The sequence below is a fragment of the Manis javanica genome, chromosome X (genome assembly GCF_040802235.1).
Source record: "Manis javanica isolate MJ-LG chromosome X, MJ_LKY, whole genome shotgun sequence".
Classification (NCBI taxonomy): Eukaryota; Metazoa; Chordata; class Mammalia; order Pholidota; family Manidae; genus Manis; species Manis javanica.
The window spans coordinates 125,701,339-125,722,743 of NC_133174.1; the positions used below are offsets into that span (position 1 = coordinate 125,701,339).

The window sequence follows — 21,405 nt, forward strand, 5'->3', positions numbered from 1 at the left end:
GGTTATATTTCTTCTGAATTATATAGGCATTTGCTCCTATAATAATTCTATTATTGTACAATTGTTCACTTGATAGAAGGGTGAGCCATACGTTCTCTTTTCAAAATTCTGTAGCATTGTTCCTGCTCACCTTTTCTCTTTCTCTTGGATTAAGTTTTAGTATCAGTGTATTCCAGGTGAAAAGCTTTGCAATAGAGACTGTATCTTTTAAACTGCAAGTTTCTTGGGTTTTTTGGTTAGCATTTCAAGAGGCTCTCCCTTTTCTGGTTCTTCATCAAAATTAATGATCACCTGGTTTATAAGAAGAAATTCATTATGGAAAAGAAATGTACAAGACAAGATTATTAGCATTTGCATGAAGAATGTAGGCCAAGTCAGCCTTCAAAGTTATTTTCAGCTGTTTATAAGATAGAGAAAGGAGATACTGCAGATACACAATTAGGGAAAAGAAAAATATTGAAAAATTATTTCAAAAGAAAAAATAAAATTATTGAATCTTAAACATGGTAAGCAAATGTTTATTAGGTTTGAATTCTAAGACAAAGAAATGAATTTCTGAATAATTTATAATCATCTACAGAGGGGAATATATTATATGTTTAATGTCTAAATATTCCTCTGGCTCTTTCTCTTTGCTAGTGACTGTTCTTGCCATATTCCATGAGCTTCAAGTTGATGTTGAACTCTATGCACTTCTTTTTGGTGAAAGTGTCCTCAATGATGCTGTTGCCATAGTGCTGTCTTCGTAAGTGTTTATTTTCTTATTATATTCTGTATATTGAATTTAGGGTAATAGAAATCAAAAGTTGCTTATTGATTGAAGCACATTGTGAATGGAAACAGTGGAAAGAATGAGGCATTTTTTTCCTCTTGAAGAAATACATACCTATAGATAACATGGAAAATGAAGGGAAGATAAAGGAGGAAAAAAAAATCTACCCCTGACACCTAAAACCAATCACTAAACATTCTAAGACATTTCCTTTTATTCTTTTTTTCCACGCATGCTATTTTTACATAGCTGCGACTGTAGAGTATATATAATTTTGTATTCTGTTTTAACATTCTAAGATGATCATTTTATTTTTTAATTAAATTTTTAGAATAGATAACATATTCACATGGTTCAAAAATCAAAACTATTTAGAAAGGTGTACATTGAAAATTCACATTCTTACTCCTATCTTCATTGACCTGTCCCACCAGCTTCTTACAGGTAACAATTTTTATTAGTTCCTTGTGTATCCTAGTATTTCTTTATCCCTATCATAGTATTTCTTTAGCCAAATGCAGGCACACATATGAATAAATAATTTTTTTGCCTCTTATTTCTTATTTTAAAAGTAGCATGCTATATATCTATATACCTAGATTTCTCTCACATAACTGTATTCTAGAGATCTTTTCATATCAAGACAGTTTTCTCATTCTTTGTGTGCAGCTACATAGTATTCTATGTACTATACTGTGAACTGTACTATAGTTTCCGATGACTGGAAACATAAAGGGTTTTAAATCCTTTGCTGTCCCAAATAATGTTGCAGTGATTAACCCTGAGCTTACTTGTTTTATACATGGATAGGTATATTGGCAGGATCAGTTTCTGAAAGTGAGATTAGTGAGATAAAAAGTAAATACATTTGTAATTTTTTTAGACATTGCTAAATTGCCTGTTAGAGGGATTATGCCATTTTGCATTTTAACCACTAAATTACGGGAGTGCCTGTTTCCTAATAGCTTCACCAACAAATATTTGTTAAACTTTTGTTATTTTTGCCAATTTGATGATTGAGAAATATCTCATTGTATTTTAATTCGTATTTCTCTTATTTAACATATCATTTAAGAAATATTTTTCAATTTTTAGAAGTGTTAAATAATATACCTTCTAAGACAGTTACTGAAATGAGCAATATTTTAATCTAATTATAGAAATTACATGTTTTTAGAAGATGTCTGCAGGTGAAAGAATGGGTCTGAACCTCTGAGGAATTCAGTTCTGCCAACCCACCCCTACTAAGCAAATATCCAACCCTGTAGACAGTTGCCTTTGTGCTATACCAGAACTTCCTATAAAATAAAAGTAAAAGCCCTTCACATTTTCTCTTTTTAAAAATTTCTCTCCTTAATTTCTACTTTATTAACTGTAAAAGAGTAATCAGTCACTGATTCTGGTTTGCATAGCTTGCTTGTCCCCATTGCCTTACTGCAAAGTAGAAAATTATTCTTTCAAAGATGTACACTTAAATGTTGTGTATAAAGATATGCAAAAGGTCAGACCCTTTTTTGTGAATGCAATGCCTGCAAATTCCACTCCCTCCACCATATTTATTTCCAGATTTTTTTTGCAGCTGTCTATAACTAATGTAAATTTAACTTAAGGAATAAAGCCTAAAAGCTAGCACTAATATATAATGAACATATGTCCCTCCAATGGCGATAGGTGCAAAATAAAAGTTTTCTATTATTTGAAGGGAGGGAGAAAAGGATAGTGTGGTTATAATTTATGTGTTATTAAAAAAAATGAAGCTACAAAGGTTGTAGAAGCTTTCAGTATGTAGGAGCACATAAGATCACCAGAACATTTAAGATTACCAGATGAAGACAATAAGGTACAAGGAGTTATTTTAAGCATCAGTTTCCCATCCTAGATAATTATTATGCTACTTAATCATCTTACTGATAAATGTCCTTTCCTCATTGCACTAAATGATTTAGAGTCAGAAAAATCTCTGCTCTGGTCTTATTTTAAACTGATGTGCCCTTTGCCTTAGTTTTTCCATTAATAAAGTAACTTATTTTCTGTAACTTTAAGAACAGAGAATAGTGTTAAAGGAAAAAAACCTCATTGAAAAATTTTGAGCTTGGAGGTGTACATATCAGTGTTGGGTCAAGTAAATGTGTTAGGAAGAGGGGCCATGCTCATCCTTTATTTCAGCCTTTTCTCAAATAAGGTTCTGTGAGACAATTAAGCTTTCTAGAGAATGATTTGAGTGTTCTTTCCTCAATTCTTTCAAGGATGGTACATAGCTAGTACTATTCTAGATTCACAGGAGATAAGTTAACTCATTACATAGTCTGGTAGAACTCTGCTGGAGAAAGACTGCATTCAGAGAGTATCATATCTCCTATCAGGGAAATTTTTGGCTGAGTAGGTGTCTTAATGAAGGGGAGCAAATGAATTCCTGCCCAAAAGCTGAAGGGAAACCAGTTGTGTTGCTGGCTATGGGAGGTTACTAGCTGAAGTGCTCAGTGATATGTTTATTATCATCTTTCATTTGCTCTTAAAGTGTTAGATAGATATGTTAAGTTCTGTTAGTCTGATGATTTTCTGATGTGTGTATTATATAGAAGCAGGCTTGGAAAAAAGAGGGGAACCCCTTTCTGAAGGACTTCTGCTTGGCAATTAACAGGTTAAGGCAACCCTTCTTGAAATTTATGTTGGACGTTGTTTTTGTTTGGTTTTGACCTGTTAGCTAGCAGTATTTTTTTTTGTTAATGTTAATGTTAATACTTTTAATCTGGCAAGGGTGAAGTGAAACTGGTTCCCTCATATGTTGCTGGATGAGGCAGATGTATATGTGCTGATATAGTGTCATATGTATACCTAGTTGGAGATAATGTCTGAGTTGCATAGTATTCAACTCATACCATAATTAGCCTGGAGACCTTAATTCATACTAGTTTAAAATATGTTTCCTAAAATCACTTACATTTTATAAAAGAGGAATTACAGTGAGTAAACAAACATGACAAAGTGTTTAACTGTATTAGTTACCAGAGATATACATGTTAAAATAAGTGGCCACCTTTATTCAGTTAACAAGAAAAATTTGTTAATGAAAATAGTTACTACTGGTAATGGTCTAGTGCAGTCATTCTTAACCTGGGGCAGTTTTGCTCCCTGTTCCCTGCAGGGGTATTTGGCAATGTCTGGGGACATTTTGGTTGCCATGAATGGGAGGAGGTCGCTACTGGTTCTGGTGAGTAGAAGCCAGGGATGCTGCTACTTATCTTTTGATACACAGGACAGCACTCACCAACCAACAGATAATTATCTTGCCCCAAATATCAATAATGCCAGGATTGAGAAACTATCACCCACTCTTCTTTTATTTTACCAAATGTTACTTATGCTAATAAAATTAATACATGTTTGTAACAAAAATCCAAAGTATTTGACTTAAAAAGTAGAAAATTCCTGAAATTTCATCCCTCAGAAATAATCACTAGTAAGGTTTTCATCCACACTTTTTCCATTAGGATATTAGCATGCATAAAAATATATTAATATTTTTTAAACAATAAAAGCATAGCACTATCCATACTTTCCTGTAACTTGCTTTTCTCACTTGGACATTGTACTACATCAATACCTCTATCATCCCATTCTACAGCTGCACTACAAATTTACCTCTCTAATTCCTTGTTGATTAATATTTCATATTTTCTAATACTGTATTGAATAGCACTGCAGTGAACATATTTATGTGTAAATCTCTATGTATCTTTGACAGAATTTCTGCAGGATATTTTTTAGAAGTAGAATTTCTAGGTCAATGGATATGATCACTAAAAAATTGAGAGGTATAGTCATATTTCCCTCCAAAAATAGAATACAGATCTATCTGGAAGCAGTTTTATAACATATAGAAAGAGCCACAGGTATAGTAATACTCTAATTCTAGAAATGTAGCACAAGGTCCAAAATTTGTAAAAAACACAAATATTTTTCACACTGTTATTTATAGTAGCAAAAATATTAGAAGCAACTTTTAAATATCTAACGAGAAGAAATGGTTAAATATGTTGTATCCATTTGGACCATTCTTGAAGTCTTAAAAACCATGGTTAGAGAGACTGTAGTAATATCTATTGTCATTGTCAGTTGAAGAAGTAAAATTCAAAACCATATGTTCACTATGATTACAACTGAATGTGAAATAGCATGCATGTCACAAAGAGAGGGGAGAGAAATACAGAAGGAGAATAAGGCAAATCTGTGAGAGTAGTCAAAGGATGGGGTGATTTTTTACCCCTATAGTGTACATTGTATTACTCCCAGGATTTAAAAAAATGTACTCATAAAAATGTTGCCGCCTCAAGATAAAATGTTGATGGATGTGGAAAAGATGAGTTAAGATTTCAATCTAGAGACCAGCATTTGACTAAATAAGAAAACAAACCTTTTATATCTACCCTCAGCCCACCATGCTTTTCATGTGTTCTTGTACATCTTAGTGATCTAGGAATAAAATAATAATTAGTGTGAATCTTAAATTTACATGACCTAATCCAGGGAAAGCAGTCTCAGGAGGCCTGGTGTAGATATTTTGTTCCAGTCAGTATTTTGAAAACTACTGCCAGAGAGAAATAAGGTCATCATAGCAATAATTTTCTCCAGTCAGCTGCTATATTTTCATGTTACAATGTGGTCAGATCTCATTTAGGGTGGTGGGGCCTTTTATGTGAAAGTAAGACAGCATGACATTAAAGAGCAATTCATATTTATTAAAACAATGTCAAATCTAATGGTCCCAAAATGATTCTGGTCACTTTGAACATTTAAACTCAAGTTTTTAAAATTTTCAATTCAGATTGAGTCTCAGAGATTTCTAGATGCCATTTATGTTACTGCTATATTTCAATTAAACAGATGAACTTAGGGAACTTTAGTTTGGATTTAGATGATTTTTTTAACTTGGAAAGTATGAGAAGAACTTAGCAAGCCCATTTTTTCGCCTTGAACCAGAAAAAAACATTCCAGTAACCACAGGAAGAATTCATTATATTCTTAGAAATGTGTTTTTTCTCCCTCTTTTCTTTGACATGACTTGTATGATGTCTTTGAGTCTGGACGGTTTTGTAAAAACACTGATACCTCAATTAACTGAGATGAGAACTGATTTAGTAATGGTAGGCACTCTTGCCAGAGACCTGCTGGCCACAGTGATTTTCTCAGCCATTCCTGTTTCCTAGGGTGACTGTTTTAAAAGAAGCATTTTGAACCAGGTTTGGACTGTGAGTTCAAGATGGAGAATGTCTCCTGTAATTGCTTGTCTTGGCTTCTTACAGTGATTCTCTTTCAGAAGTTTGAGGTGGAGGATCCAGCTGGGTATGCTAAAAGTACTGTTGAGTGGATTCTAATTCCTTGGAAGGCCTTTTAAGCCTTTTTCCCTATAAAAGTCCATTTCTGTGAGTGAATAGATATTAGGCATTGGGCCCATTTCTGGTATTCTAAAAGTTGAAAAGGTACTTCAGTCATCTTTTTTTTCCCATAGGAAAAACAAAATGTGAGACCGGGTTTAGTATTGCACAATATTCTTTATATTCTTATGCCTTTTCTGGGAATAAGTGGAATTTTTCATTAGTTGTTCACATTAGTATGTTAGGGCTTGCAGGCTCTCAGTACTAGTAAGTCTTAAACAAAGTCACAAAAGAATAGTATTGCACAGTATTTTGAGGTTGGAGAAAATGTCTCAGTACAGCTTCATGTAGAAGACCTTACAGTGTTCTGCCTCCTGAAATTGTCATTTAAGTAATAGCTGAGTTTTCTTGCTAGCTGAATCCACTGCAGGATGTTTGGGTGACCATTTGTCCTTAATGTCCTTAATTGTGGGCATTTACTAAACCATTACTAAATTAGTTCTCAGTCCAAATTCATAGGTTTTCTCCCTGCTGTGATTTCATCTCTGAAGCTATACTACACTAGATGTATTGACTGATTGATTGATTTTATTATTAGTTTTTTTGGAGAATGTTTTTAAAGTAAAAGTTGCTTCTAGATGTAAGAATAATCTCTTTTGTAGCTCAATAGTGGCATACCAGCCAGCTGGAGACAACAGCCACACCTTTGATGTCACAGCCATGTTTAAGTCTATTGGGATTTTCCTTGGGATCTTCAGTGGATCTTTTGCAATGGGTGCTGCAACTGGAGTGGTAACAGCTTTAATATCCTTTTATTACATTTACCTTTTCTTGTTAACCTAACAAAGTAGTTGAATGCTGTGTTCTGGGTTTCTCCTAGTACCATTATTGGCACTGGTATAATTATTAACTTTATAACCAAGTACTTGGTTTGAAAACATTAGGCAATCATCTTTACCAATAAATAAAAGAATTTCATTGTTTTGCATAGGGCTCCATGCCCTCAAACTTTCACTACAAAAGTCTAATTAGACACAGTGACCTTTTGATGGTAAATTTTAAGGTGGTAGACAAAACAGATATAAAAGTAGACATATTCCAGTGAGCCTCGGGGTGTTCTATGCTGCTGTTCAGCCTGGCAGTCTTTTGCTCTTCAATAGGACAAATAAGAAATGTATGACCATCATGCCAACTGAACAAAATAGGGTTCCTGGATTAAGAGAGATGGGGGTTCATCTCTGTTCTCACTGATTTTAGCCTTCTGCTCTAGAGTCCAAGGCACTACCACTAGTTTGCTATTAAAAATATCAGCCAAGTCATCCTGGTATTCATTCAAAAAACATTTCTTGATTGCCTCCCTTAATTTCTTGATGCCAGATGCTATGCTATGCTATGCTCTGGGTATCAAAGATAAACAAGACAGATATGGAGTCTGCGTTCCTGGAGCTTCCAGTGTAGAAGTGCTGGTACTTCACCTCATGGGACCTCAGTGTAGAAAGGTGGAGAGTGGCAACAGTGGGGAGGATGAGTGGGACTAGATGATCTCTGAAGAGACTTCAGCTTTGTGCTGGAAGAGACTATTCTCATGGCTTTTTACAGGCAAACTGAGGCATAAAGAGTCAGTAAAAAAGTTCTGAAGAAGGAGCCGGAACTGATAGTATCGCTCTCCCATTATGAGTTACTTGAGGGTAGGAAGTCTTGCTAATCTTTGTTGCAGTATACATTTGTTGAAGTGAGTGTACATTCCAGCCTGAGATTTGTCCCAGCTGGCCACAGGCCCTTCCACTGTCAACTGACAAATACATTTTAGACTAGAGTAACATGCCTCACTTTCTTCATCATGCAGTGCTCCACATCAGAGAGGTGTTAGAGGAACAAGAAAACGTGAAATCTCATGGAAATGACCAATTTTTAATAAGTATAAATTGTATAATTATGGAAGCTGTCTTGCTTTGAGTCACATTAATAGATTTGGCATGTTGTGTATCTGATCTGTTGCTCCTGTCTCTACCTGTGTGGTCTCTGGCAAGGTGCGTGATACCCATAAAACAATTGGATTGACTAAGCTGTAAGACATCCTCATGGAAGGGAAGTGTGTGTGACTTCTCAGTACAAAGCTCATTTGAAGAGTTTCTTCACTTTGGTGTCTCCCTATTCTATGACTTTTGTGTTAGGCTGGAGAACCCTTCTTTTGTTTTCATGGTTGCCTTTCTTTGAATATTATTTTTTCTAGTCGAATTCTGTATTATGAGATCTAGTTACCACCCTTGACAGTCTTACGTGACAAAATTCACCAAATTACGGGAGTTCCAGTTGTTGGAGACAGGCTTGTTCTTCTTGATGTCCTGGAGTACTTTCCTCTTGGCTGAGGCATGGGGTTTCACAGGTAAGTTACATTTTCCTGATTATAAACCTTTACAGGGAGTGACTTTACCAGTCATTTTTTCTGTAAGTGGACCAACTCCTCTAGTATTTGAACATATTTGTTAGGGTTGGAATTTCTGTTGTCACTTTAGAATGTAAAAAAGATTTTCAATGGAAGTGGTTCTTCTCAACAAAATAAGTCACAACTGAAAATTTCAGCACTAAGCATATACTCTTCTGTAAAGTAACAGCCTTGGTATAAAAGTCAGGACCTCTCCTTTGATGTGAACTTGGAATTCCTTGTTTTTATAGGCGTGGTTGCAGTGTTGTTTTGTGGAATCACACAGGCCCATTATACATACAATAATTTGTCCACGGAGTCTCAGCATAGAACTAAACAGGTAAGAGAAACTTAATAGTTTTTTAATAGACTTCCCCCTTGAAGCAAAACAGAAGCCTTTTTTTTGGCTTTATCATGTTGTTATTTTTTTGTTTAATTAATTTTTAGAAATTGAAGTACAGAATCTTAATAGTTTATAACAATGGATTTTAATTCTATCTCACTAATGTCGTCATGCTTTGTCTGATAGCTCTACTTCACTCAGGGACCTAGGCTAACAGAGTATTTCACAATCTGGGGCATTGGCAATTTTGGTAAGGTGGTTATTTTGGTAAAGCCAGCAGTGCTTACTGTTGAAGAGCCCCTCCTCTCCTTCCTGCCCTACAATAAGGGAGCTCCACAGCATTTTTGCTTTGATTTATGCAGGAATAAAGCTCAGTGCTCTTGTCTCAAGGTAAAACATACTCTGCTGGGTAATTTAGTCTTGAAAGTTCCCTAAAATTTCCGGCTGAGACTGGGGCTTCATTTGAAATCACACCTTTGCTTATCTTTCCTCTCTTTCTTATACTGCTTCCCCCATTCCCATACCTGTTTCTTGTGGGTTTACTACCTTAATAAATCTCTTGTACCATATCTTCCCTTGATATGGGATACCTGACCTAAGTCCCAGAACAAATGGGTAGAGGAAGGAGGATCTGTGGTCACTCACTAACTTCAGCCAGAAGAAAATTTTTGTTGGCCAAATAAAGTCTCACGGTCATATCTAATTCCAAGGTGGGTAAGGAAGGTATATTCTTTCTTTCTTTTTTTATTTTGGTATCATTAATATACAATCATGTGAGCAACATTGTGGTTACGAGATTCCCCCCATTACCAAGTCCCCAACATATACCCCATTAAGTCACTGTTCATCAGCATAGTAAGATAGTGTAGAGTCACTACTTGTCTTCTCTGTGCAATACTGCCTTCCCCGTGCTCCCCCGCCATGTTATGTATGCTAATTGTAATGCCCCTTATTCCCCTTAACCCTTCCTTTCCACCCACCCTCACCAGTCCCTTTCGCTTTCGTAACTGTTAGTCCATTCTTGGGTTCTGTGAGTCTGCTGCTGTTTTGTTCCTTCAGTTTTTTCTTTGTTCTTATACTCCACAGATGAGTAAAATCATTTGGTACTTGTCTTTCTCCACCTGGCTTATTTCACTGAGCATAAAACCCTCTAGCTCCATCCATGTTGTTGCAAATGGTAGGATTTGTTTTCTTCTTATGGCTGAATAATATTCCATTATGTATATGTACCACATCTTCTTTATCCATTCATCTACTGATGGACACTTAGGTTGCTTCCATTAAATAGTGCTGCGATAAACATAGGGGTGCATCTGTCTTTTTCAAACTTGAGTGCTGCATTCTTAGGGTAAATTCCTAGAAGTGGAATTCCTGGGTCAAATGGTATTTCTACTTTGAGTTTTTTGAGGAACCTCCATACTGCTTTCCACAATGGTTAAACTAGTTTACATTCCTACCAGCAGTGTAGGAGGGTTCCCCTTTCTCCGCATCCTTGCCAGCATTTGTTGTTCTTAGTCTTTTCAATGCTGTCCATCCTTACTGCTGTGAGGTGATATCTCATTGTGGTTTTAATTTGCATTTCCCTTATAATTAGCAGTGTGGAACATCTTTTCATGTGCCTCTTGGCCATCTGAATTTCTTCTTTGGAGAATTCTCTCTTCAAATCCTCTGCCCAATTTTTAATCAGGTTATTTGCTTTTTGGTTGTTGAGGTGTATGAGTTCTTTATATATTTTGGATGTTAACCCCTTGTCAGATATGTTATTAACAGATATTTTCTCCCATACTGTAGGATGCCTTTTTGCTCTACTGATGGTGTCCTTCGCTGTACAGAAGCTTTTCAGCATGATGTAGTCCCACTTGTTCATTTTTGCTTTTGTTTCCCTTGCCCAAGGAGATGCATTCAGGAAAAAGTTGCTCATGCTTATATTCAGGAGATTTTTGCCCATGTTATCTTCTATGAGTTTTATGGTTTCATGACTTACATTCAGGTCTTTGATCCATTTGGATTTTGAATTTCTTCTGTGTATGGGGTTAGACAATAATGTAGTTTCATTCCCTTGCATGTAGCTGTCCAGTTTTGCCAACACCAGCTACTGAATAGGCTATCATTTCCCTATTGTATGTCCATGGCTCCCTTATCGTATATTAATTGACCATATATGGTTGTGTTTATATCTGGGCTCTCCAGTCTGTTCCATTGGTCTATGGGTCTGTTCTTGTACCAGTGCCAAATTGTCTTGATTACTGTGGCGTTGTAGTAGAGCTTGAAGTCGGGGAGAGTAATCCTCCCTGCTTTATTCTTCCTTCTCAGGATTGCTTTGGCTATGTGGGGTCTTTTGTGGTTCCATATGAATTTTAGAATGATTTTCTCTAGCTCATTGAAGAATGCTGTTGGTATTTTGATAGGGATTGCATTGAATTTGTAGATTGCTTTAGGCAGGATGACCATTTTGACAATATTAATTCTTTATATCCATGAGCACGGGATGCGTTTCCATTTATTCGTATCTTCTTTTTTTAAAATTTTTTTATTAAGGTATTATTGATCTATACTCTTAAGAAGGTTTCACATGATAAAATAATGTGGTTACTACATTGATCTATATTATCAAGTCCCCACCCATACCCCAGTGCAGTCACTGTCCATCAGTGTAGTAACATGCCACAGATTCACTGTTTGCCTTCTCTGTGCTACACTGTTTTCCCCATGACCGCCCACACCATGTGTACTAAACATAATAACCCTCAATCCCCATCTCCTTTCCTGCTGACCTGCCCTCCCACACCCCTCCCCTTTGGTAACCACTAGTCCCTTCTTGGAGTCTGTGAATCTGCTGGTATTTTATTCCTTAAGTTTTGCTTCATTGTTATACTCCACAAATGAGGGAAATCATTTGGCACTTGTCTTTCTCTGCCTGGCTTATTTCACTGAGCATAATATCCTCCAGCACCATCCATGTTGCTGCAAGTGGTAGGATTTGTTTCTTTCTTATGGCTGAATAGTATTCCATTGTGTATATGTACCACTTCTTCTTTATCCATTCATCTACTGATGGACACTTAGGTTGCTTCCATTTCTTGGCTGTTGTAAATAGTGCTGCGATAAACATAGGTGTGCATATGTCTTTTTCAAACTGGGCTGCTGCATTTTTAGGGTAAATTCCTAGGAGTGGAATTCCTGGGTCAAATGGTATTTCTATTTCGAGTTTTTTGAGGAACCTCCATACTGGTTTCCACAATGGTTGAACTAATTTACATTCCCACCAGCAGTGTAGGAGGGTTCCCCTTTCTCTGCATCCTTGCCAGCATTTGTTGTTCTTAGTCTTTTCGATGCTGTCCATCCTTACTGGTGTGAGGTGATATCTCATTGTGGTTTTAATTTGCATTTCCCTGATGATTAGTGATGTGGAGCACCTGTTCATGTGTCTGTTGGCCATCTGAATTTCTTCTTTGGAGAATTGCCTCTTCATATCCTCTGCCCATTTTTTAATCGGGTTATATGCTTTTTGGGTGTGGAGGTGTGAGTTCTTTATATGTTTTGGATGTTAACCCCTTGTTGGATATGTCATTTACAAATATATTCTCCCACACTGTAGGATGCCTTTTTGTTCTGTTGATGGTGTCTTTTGCTGTACAGAAAGTTTTTAGTTTGATGTAGTCCCATGTGTTCATTTTTGCTTTTGTTTCCCTTGCTCGAGGAGATGCATTCAGGAAGAAGTTGCTCATGCTTATATTCAGGAAATTTTTGCCTATGTTGTCTTCTACGAGTTTTATGGTTTCGTGACTTACATTCAGGTCTTTGATCCATTTTGAGTTTACTTTTGTGTATGGGGTTAAACAATAATCCAGTTTCATTCTCTTGCATGTAGCTGTCCAGTTTTGCTAACACCAGTTGTTGAACAGGCTGTCATTTGTCCATGGGCTCCCTTATCATATATTAATTGAGCATATGTGGTTGGGCTTATATCAGGGCTCTCTAGTCTGTTCCATTGGTCTATGGATCTGTTCTTGTGCCAGTACCAAATTGTCTTGATTACCATGGCTTTGTAGTAGAGCTTGAAGTTGGGGAGCATAATCCCCCCAGCTTTATTCTTCCTTCTCAGGATTGCTTTGGCTATGTGGGGACTTTTGTGGTTCCATATGAATTTTAAAACGATTTTCTCTAGTTCACTGAAGAATGCTGTTGGTATTTTGATAGGAATTGCATTGAATCTGTAGATTGCTTTAGGCAGGATGGCCATTTTGACAATATTAATTGTTCCTATCCATGAGGATGGGATGTGTTTCCATTTATTGGTATCTTCTTTAATTTCTCTCATGAGTATCTTGTAGTTTTCAGAGTATAGGTGTTTCACTTACTTTGTTAGGTTTATTCCTAGTTATTTTATTCTTTTTGATGCAACTGTGAATGGAATTGTTTTCCTGATTTCTCTTCTGCTAGTTCATCATTAGTGTATAGGAATGCAACAGATTTCTGTGTATTAGTTTTGTAATCCTGCAACTTTGCTGAATTCAGATACTAGTTCTATTAGTTTTAGAGTGGATTCTTTATGGTTTTTTATGTACAATATCATGTCATCTGCAAACAGTGACAGTTTAACTTCTTCCTTGCCAATCCGGATACTTTTTATTTCTTTGTGTTGTCTGATTGCTGTGGCTAGCACCTCCAGAACTATGTTGAATAATAGTGGGGAGAGTGGGCATCCTTGTCTTGTTCCCAATCTTAAAGGAAAAGCTCTCAGCTTCTCACTGTTAAGTATAATGTTGGCTGTGGGTTTGTCATATATGGTCTTTATTATGTTAAGGTACTTGCCCTCTATACCCATTTTGTTGAGAGTTTTTATCATGAATGGATGTTGAATTTTGTCAAATGCTTTTTCACCATCTATGGAGATGATCATGTGGTTTTTGTTGATGTGAATGATGTTGATGGATTTTCAAATATTGCACCATCCTTGCACCCCTGGAATAAATCCTGCTTGAGCATGATGCATTATCTTTTTGATGTATTTTTGAATTAGATTTGCTAATATTTTGTTGACTTTTTTGCATCTATGTTCATCAGGGATATTGGTCTGTAATTTTCTCTTTTTGTGGTGTCTTTGCCTGGTTTTGTTATTCGAGTAATGCTAGCCTCATAGAAGGAGTTTGGGAGTATTGCCTCCTCTTCTGCTTTTTGGAAAACTTTAAGGAGGATGAGTATTAGGTCTTCACTAAATGTTTGATAAAATTCAGCAGTGAAACCATCTGGTCCAGGAGTTTTGTTGTTAGGTATTTTTTTGATTACCAATTCAATTTCCTTGCTGGTAATTGGTCTATTCAGATTTTCTGTTTCTTCCTGGGTCAGCCTTGGAAGGTTGTATTTTTCTGGAAAGTTGTCCATTTCTTCTAGCTTATGCAGTTTGTTAGCATATAATTTTTCATAGTATTCTCTAATAATTCTTTGTATTTCTGTGGTGTCCGTAGTGATTTTTCCTTTCTCATTTCTGATTCTGTTTATGTGTGTAGACTCTCTTTTTTCTTGGTAAGTCTGGCTAGGGGTTTATCTATTTTGTTTATTTTCTTGAAGAACCAGCTCCTGTTTTCATTGTTTCTTTCTATTGTTTTATTCTTAGTTTTATTTATTTCTGCTCTAATCTTTATTATGTCCCTCCTTCTACTGACTTTGGGCCTCATTTGTTTTTCTTTTTATAGTTTCATTAATTGGGAGTTTAGACTGTTCTTTTGGGATTGTTCTTCTCAGAAGCCATTTTTTACTGAAAAATAGTCTTGGTGCTGTTCAAAACAATGCTACTCATTTCAGCTCCTTTTCCCTTGACTCCAGAAATAGATGGGATTGGTAGGTTAAAGGGTGAAAGCTTTTAGGGTATAGGCAGTTCAGTATACTAGCCAGGGGCTATCATTGTGGCTCCAATTATCAGTCAGCTAGCTTTCTTTCCTTGTTTTCCTCATCTATTTGCTTTTATGAGGAATGCTTTAGAGGCTCACTCAGGTCTGACTGGAACTACTATTTGTGCTATACATAAGATTAACTTCTGATCTGACTAGATCTACTGGGTGATACAGATTGACTTCCTTCAATCTTCCTTCAGGCACTTTGAAACCTGCTTTGCTTCCAGGAATGACAACTACATCAGTGATTTGGCTCCATATGATACTGAGTGATCAGTTGTGCAGGGTACCTAAAGGCAATTGTAAAGGAAATAGATGTAGCATTTTCTAGACTCATGAGGTAGATGGGACAAATATGTGAACAATATGTAATGTGTAGAATATAAATAAATGCATATTTGATATTGAGAAATAGAAGTTTGACATTTTGCCAAATGATTAGTACCCAGAGAGATTAGCCTAGAAAGGACCCAGGGTAAAGCAGGAACAAGGGTAGTTTTTCTTTTCTTCTTTCTTTCTGGAGCCACAAATTTAGTGTATGACCTATATGTTTTTTTCCCAACCTCTCAAAAGAGATTAGGCTTTTTTCCCCCAAGCATTTACATTAGGGTTATAGATCCCTTTTATGAATTAATTCAGTTCAATAAGTATAGAGAAGAAAATCAGCTGTGGGGGTTGGCATTTTTCTAGGCAGTGGGGAGGAACATTAAAAAAAAAGTAGGAATTTCCAGTCTTGTTGATGATAATGAAGCTTCTATACATTAAAAAAAACAGACTCATAGAACTTATAGATTGTGTATTTCAGATTATATGTCATGTAATAGGCCAGAGAAGTGGGGACATGGCTTGAGGCTTAAGGACCTGGAAAGCTACCATAGAGGAAATGGTGAGGCTAGAAAGATGGGAAGGATTCAGAAAAGCCTTGGGAAAAAAATACTGGTAAAGTCAGGAATAAAAAGGTAGCTGAGGTTCCAAAATGGAAGATAGTGAACTGTAGATCAGTGGTTGGCAAATAACAGCCAGGCCTCCCAGCAAAGTCTGTGAGCTAAGGATGGTCTTTACATTTCTAAATGATTGGAAACAAATCAAAAGGAGAAGAGTATTTTGTGATATGTGAAAGTTTCTGAAATTCAGATTTCTGTGTCCATCTATAGTTTTATTGGCAGTTGAGTGGTTGTGACAGGGACCATGTGCCCATAAAGCCTCAAATATTTATTCTCTGGCCCTTCACAGGAAAAGTTTGTAGACATATGGTGTTGTGGATTAAAGCAGGGACTCTGGAGTCACTGTATTGTTCCTAGTGCTGGTTCCACTACTTGCTGGCTGTGTGACTGGGGGCAAGTTACACAACTTCTCTGTGCTTCAGTTTTGTCATCTTTAAAATGAGGATAATAATAGTACCTACATCATGGCGTTGTAAGATCAAAATGAGATCATGCATATAAAGTCCTTAGTGTAATATTGGGCACATAGTAAAAACTGGATAAAGTTTAGCTATTTTCATTAAGTAAGTAATAATAGTATATTAAGTCATTTGAAGCAAATTAAACATATGCTTATTTATTTCCATTTTTATTCCCATTTTTCAGTAATGAAACAACCCTGGTTTAGTAAGATTAACTTGCCCAAAGCCATAAAGCTGGCAAGTAGGAAAAGCAGGATTCAAGCCAAGACATTTTGCTTCTGAGCCCATTGTTGTTACTTAACCACCACCCTGTTTTCTAGGGCAGAAGGCCTACATTAAAGAGCAGTGGTAGATTACTATGATGGACAGAGGGAAGATGAATTATGGAGGACCTTGAATTCATTCATTGAACAATCTCATACCCCTGCTCTGTCGGTACCACGAAGCAGTGATGCAAACCAGGAGGGGGCGGGTGTGGTGCAGAGCTCAAGGCTATAATGTGTATGTCCCAACTCCCTAAATGAGGGCTAAGACCCATGTAAAAGGAGAAATCACATGGCAAGGCAGCAATACAAGAATTGTCATGAAGCATTCTATGTCAGGGTAAAAGACTTTGAACTGGATCTTAGAGCCTGTGAAGAGGAAAGTGTCTTAAAACTGCCATACTGAGAGAGATTCACTGGTGAGGGTGTGGAAGATGGGGGGGCAGGGATACCAGTTAAGATCCTTTTAAAAGCAACATTATGGGTGGGAATGATGAAAGCTAGACTAAGGCAGCGGCAGCTACAACAAGGACATCCAAAAGAAAATTGACAGGGTTTAGAGGAGGAGGCTAAGAATGACTGAATATGGGGATTAGAGAAGGGAAACTGGGGGCAGTGAAGGAGCAACAGTTCTGGCTTGTTCTGTGGGACTAGAAATGTCGTCTCTACATTTACTTCCCTCTGAATCACATATTTTGGAGAATATTCATGAAATTTGAATATTGGAAGTGTTTGGTTTATTATCTTAGTAATACTAATGTTTTCAAATTACATGATTTTATTTACTGGACTAATCTTTTAAATTTTGTTTTCAGTTGTTTGAGCTTCTCAATTTCTTGGCAGAGAATTTCATCTTCTCCTACATGGGACTGACACTGTTCACCTTCCAGAACCATGTCTTTAACCCAACATTTGTAGTAGGAGCATTTGTATCCTTTATTATATGTTCTAGTTTGAAAACTTCTTTTTATTCATTGAGATTCACATATGTTTTCTGGAGTGGTGGTTGGTAAGAATACATTAAATATATAAAACTTTTCTCTGAGTAAAACAGATAAGGATTTCAACTCTTTTTTGTATTCTATGTGATTTATTCTATTTTCATTTTGTTCATTGCACAAATAATACTGACAGATTGAAGTGACAGAAAAGTCTCCTACCATTCAGTCAACCGTAAAAGATAAAACTGTTTGTCCTCTATTGCTAAAGGGAAGAAAGAGAGTAGATACTGGGAAGAGTTTACAGTCTATGCCACTAGTTGAAAGGGGATGAAAGGCTAAAGGAGACTGCCTTTTCTCCCTGTTCCTTACCCTCTCTTTCTCAATATCTCTCCTCCCCACCCAACTCCCACCTCATTGAGTCTTAAAACCCAGTTGAAATGGAGAAACTGAGTATATGAAAGAGAGTAATCAACAGGGCCAGCCTCATGAGAAGGCAGGAGGAGATGGAATCCAAAGCATGTGGGGAGGGATTGGCCTTTGGTGGGAGGAGGCACAGCTCCATCATTGTTCCAGGAGAGGATAGGGTATGTAGAGATGAAAGTACGTTTGTAAGATGGAGCTTCTCTCTGATGGTTTCTATTTTTATCTGTAAAGTAGATGACATCATCTGTTGAGAGCGAGGTAGGAGCAGGTAGCCTATCAGTTATTTGCTGTGTAACAAATTACACTAAAATTTAGCAGCTGAAAACAACAAACCTATAGTACATCACACACACTGAGGGCCAGGAATCCAGGAAAAGCTTAGTTGGGTAGTTCTGATTCAAGGTCTCTCATGGGGTTACAGTAGGCTGGGACTGCCTTCTCTCAGGTCAGAGCTGGGTCTGGAGAATCCACCCTAAGCTCACTCACAGGACTGTTAGCTGGAGGCTTCAGGTTTTTTTCCACATGGACCTCTCCATGGGGCCACTCACAATATAGCTTCCCCCAGAGGGAGTGAGCTGAGAGCACCAAGATGGAAGGTGAAGTGCCTTTTATAACCTGGTCTTGGAAGTGATATACTGTTATCCCTTCTGCTGAATTCTGTTGGTGACACAAATGGACCCTGGTACAGTGTGAGCAGGGACTACACAAAGGCATGAATACTAGGAGGCAGAGATCATTGGGAACCATCTTGGAGACTGGTTTCCACAGGTAATAGGAGTTTTGAAGAGAAGGTTTGGAAATAGTTGTTACAGAGAGTGTGAGAGTGAGTTGACCAAAGAAATGTGGTAGGATTGCTGAGCAGTATTAGAGACTCCTTTGAGTCTGAGGAATAGATATTAACAGTAGAATTGATCTGTCCTGTTATATGACTTTGCCCAGGAATACTTAACTACACGCATGGAGAAGAGATAGTTGGGTCCATTCAGGTTTGGAGTTTTGTCAAGTGAGTGCAATGAAAGCACAGAGAGGGGCAAGTGAATGTAGGGTATTGGGGAAGAGTATTAGGATGTGGCTAAGAAGGAAAGTGAAGAAGGGAGAGGAGTGACTGAGGGACAGATAGAGGGATCTTTGGGCTGGAGGTCCCAGTGAGGTGGAAGAATGATCCAAGTGGGATAGATGAACAAGAAACATGGAAGGAGAGGTTGTGGTCAGAGAGAGGGATGTTTGAATTAGTGATTTTCAAAAGAGATACTTTTAGAAAACCACGTCAGAATGAAGATCAAAGAGATTAACATAGATGTTTTAAAATTAAACTTTAAGTAGGGTCTTTGCTAGAAAATAAGGTATTACTGAAATGCCATTCTGCAGTCTTAGTCTTCTGTGAATGAACTTCAAGCAAAATGGTAAAGCCCTATTAAGCAGAGAAGAACCTTAGCTGGAAGACTCCCATGAGATCAATAACTTCATGTCCTGCTAGTCTTTGAGAAATTTTTGAGCAGTCCAGTGGCTGATCCACAATACTTACCCAGCAACAAAGCTAAATATTCTCTATAGGTTTCTGAGTCTGTTAGGAATTGAAGTGCCTCACTACAAAATCCTACCATGAAAATTGATTCTTACCAGGAAAAACTTGTTCTCTTGCTGGCTATATTAATTAGGATATAGGTTTGGTTTCATGTGACAGTGACCCAAATTATCAGAGGTTCAAACAAGACAGAAGTTTATTTCTTTCTCATGTAAAAGTCTGAACTGGTATGGCATCTCTGCTCCACAAAGTCATTAGGGTCCCAAGCAGCCTTCTTGCAGCTATCCTTAGGGAATTGCCCTTGTTCTTAGGATCAAAAGTGGCTCTCCCCCATGTTTGCCAATTCCCTATAAGGACACAACCCAAAATATTCACACATCACTTCTGCTTAATATTCATTGGTTACACCTACTGCAAGGGAGGCTGGGAATTACATTCTTTATCTAGATGGCTGTGTACTCAGATGAGAATTGGAGGTGAGAGGGGAAAGTGTCTACTACTATAGAGGAAGAGAAGAATAGATACTGGGGATATAACTAGCAGTCACTGCCACATTATTAGCCCACATGTTTTGTTGTTATTGTTTTGTTTTGTTTTTCCCAGGGAGTCACTGTTTTTAATAACCTTTGTATTCTAGAATAGTTTTAAAGATACAGAAAAATTGTGAAGATAATACAGGAAGTTCTCATATACCCAACACCCAGGTTGTTCCCCTGTTATTCACATCCTACATTAGTATAATACATGTGTCACAATTAATGAACCAAAGTTGATATATTATTATTAACTGAGGTTCGTACTTTATTCAGATTCCCAGAGTTTTTCCCTAATGTCCTTTTTCTGGTCCAAAGTCCCATCCAGGACACGACATTTCATTTAGTTGTCACTGCCTCCTTAGGTTCTGCTTGTCTGTGACAGTTTCTCAGACTTGTTTTTGATGACCCTTGATGGTTTTGAGGAGGTGCTAGTCAGGTATTTTACAGAATTTCCCACAATTGGAATTTGTCTGATATTTTCCCCATGATTAGATTGGGGTTGTGTGATCTTTGGGAAGAAGACCTCAGAAGTAAAGTGCTTGTCTCATCACATCATATCATATCAAGAGTACATTCTTACTAGCATGTTAATAAATGTTGCTATTACCCTTAATCTCTTGGCTGAGATAGTGTTTGTCAGATTACTCAGTTGTGAAGTTACTCATTTTTCCCCTTTCTATATCGTACTGCTTGGAAGGGAGTCAGAGCTACAGCCCCCACATAGGGAGTTGGGTGTTAGGATCCCCCTCCTCAAGGACAGAGTATCTACAAAATTATTTGGAATTTTTTACATGGAAGATTTAGCTATTCTCCCCCATTTATTGTTTTATGCCATTTATTCGTATCAGTATGGACTCATTGATAACCTATTCTATTTATTATATGTTTAGGTTATGATACAGTAGTACTTTAAAAATTTTCGTTGCCCAAACTGTTACAGGTTTGGCCGTTGGGAACTCTTTCAGTGGGTTCCTGAGTGTCTTTGCCACACCCCCATCATTGTGTTTTTTGGAATTTTTTTTTTTGAGCACTTCCTTACTTTGTGTAACTACAAGATGCTTCAGACTCATTTTGTGTATGTTCTGCCCCAGCTCTAGAATCAGCCATTTCTCCAAGGAACCCTATTTCCTTTTTGGGGGGAATGGTATTAGAAATGAAGATCTGGGCTCTAAGTATGTTCAGTATTACTAGAGTGTCCTGGCTCAGCTGACAGAAGGAGGAAATATATATGTGTATACTAACTCCTATATATATTTATATGTCAATAAATATTTCTGTATTCAACCATCTGTATCTCTATTAAGCTAAACATGAATTCATATCAATGTTTCCAGCTCTAACCATTACCACAGATATATCATTCTAGCCTCCTACCCTTACTGATCTGTGAACTCCCATTCCAGCAGTGAGAAATCTGGCTCCCACCATCCACCATCCATTTACTTAATTGTTCCATTCCAGCATACATAGCAGTATCAGAATAGTTAGCCAATACTCCATGGG

At 37.1% G+C, this 21,405-nt stretch overlaps 1 protein-coding gene across 1 annotated transcript in view; it reads left to right on the plus strand.

Moving 5' to 3' along the window:
• Positions 1 to 21,405, plus strand: part of SLC9A6 (solute carrier family 9 member A6) — a 64,854-nt gene that overhangs the window by 14,221 nt on the left and 29,228 nt on the right. The window contains exons 6-10 of the mRNA XM_017659069.3: positions 640 to 745; positions 6,810 to 6,951; positions 8,428 to 8,533; positions 8,824 to 8,912; positions 17,293 to 17,406. Of these exons, the coding sequence (XP_017514558.1) occupies positions 640 to 745; positions 6,810 to 6,951; positions 8,428 to 8,533; positions 8,824 to 8,912; positions 17,293 to 17,406 (557 nt within the window). The remainder of the gene's footprint in view (positions 1 to 639; positions 746 to 6,809; positions 6,952 to 8,427; positions 8,534 to 8,823; positions 8,913 to 17,292; positions 17,407 to 21,405) is intronic.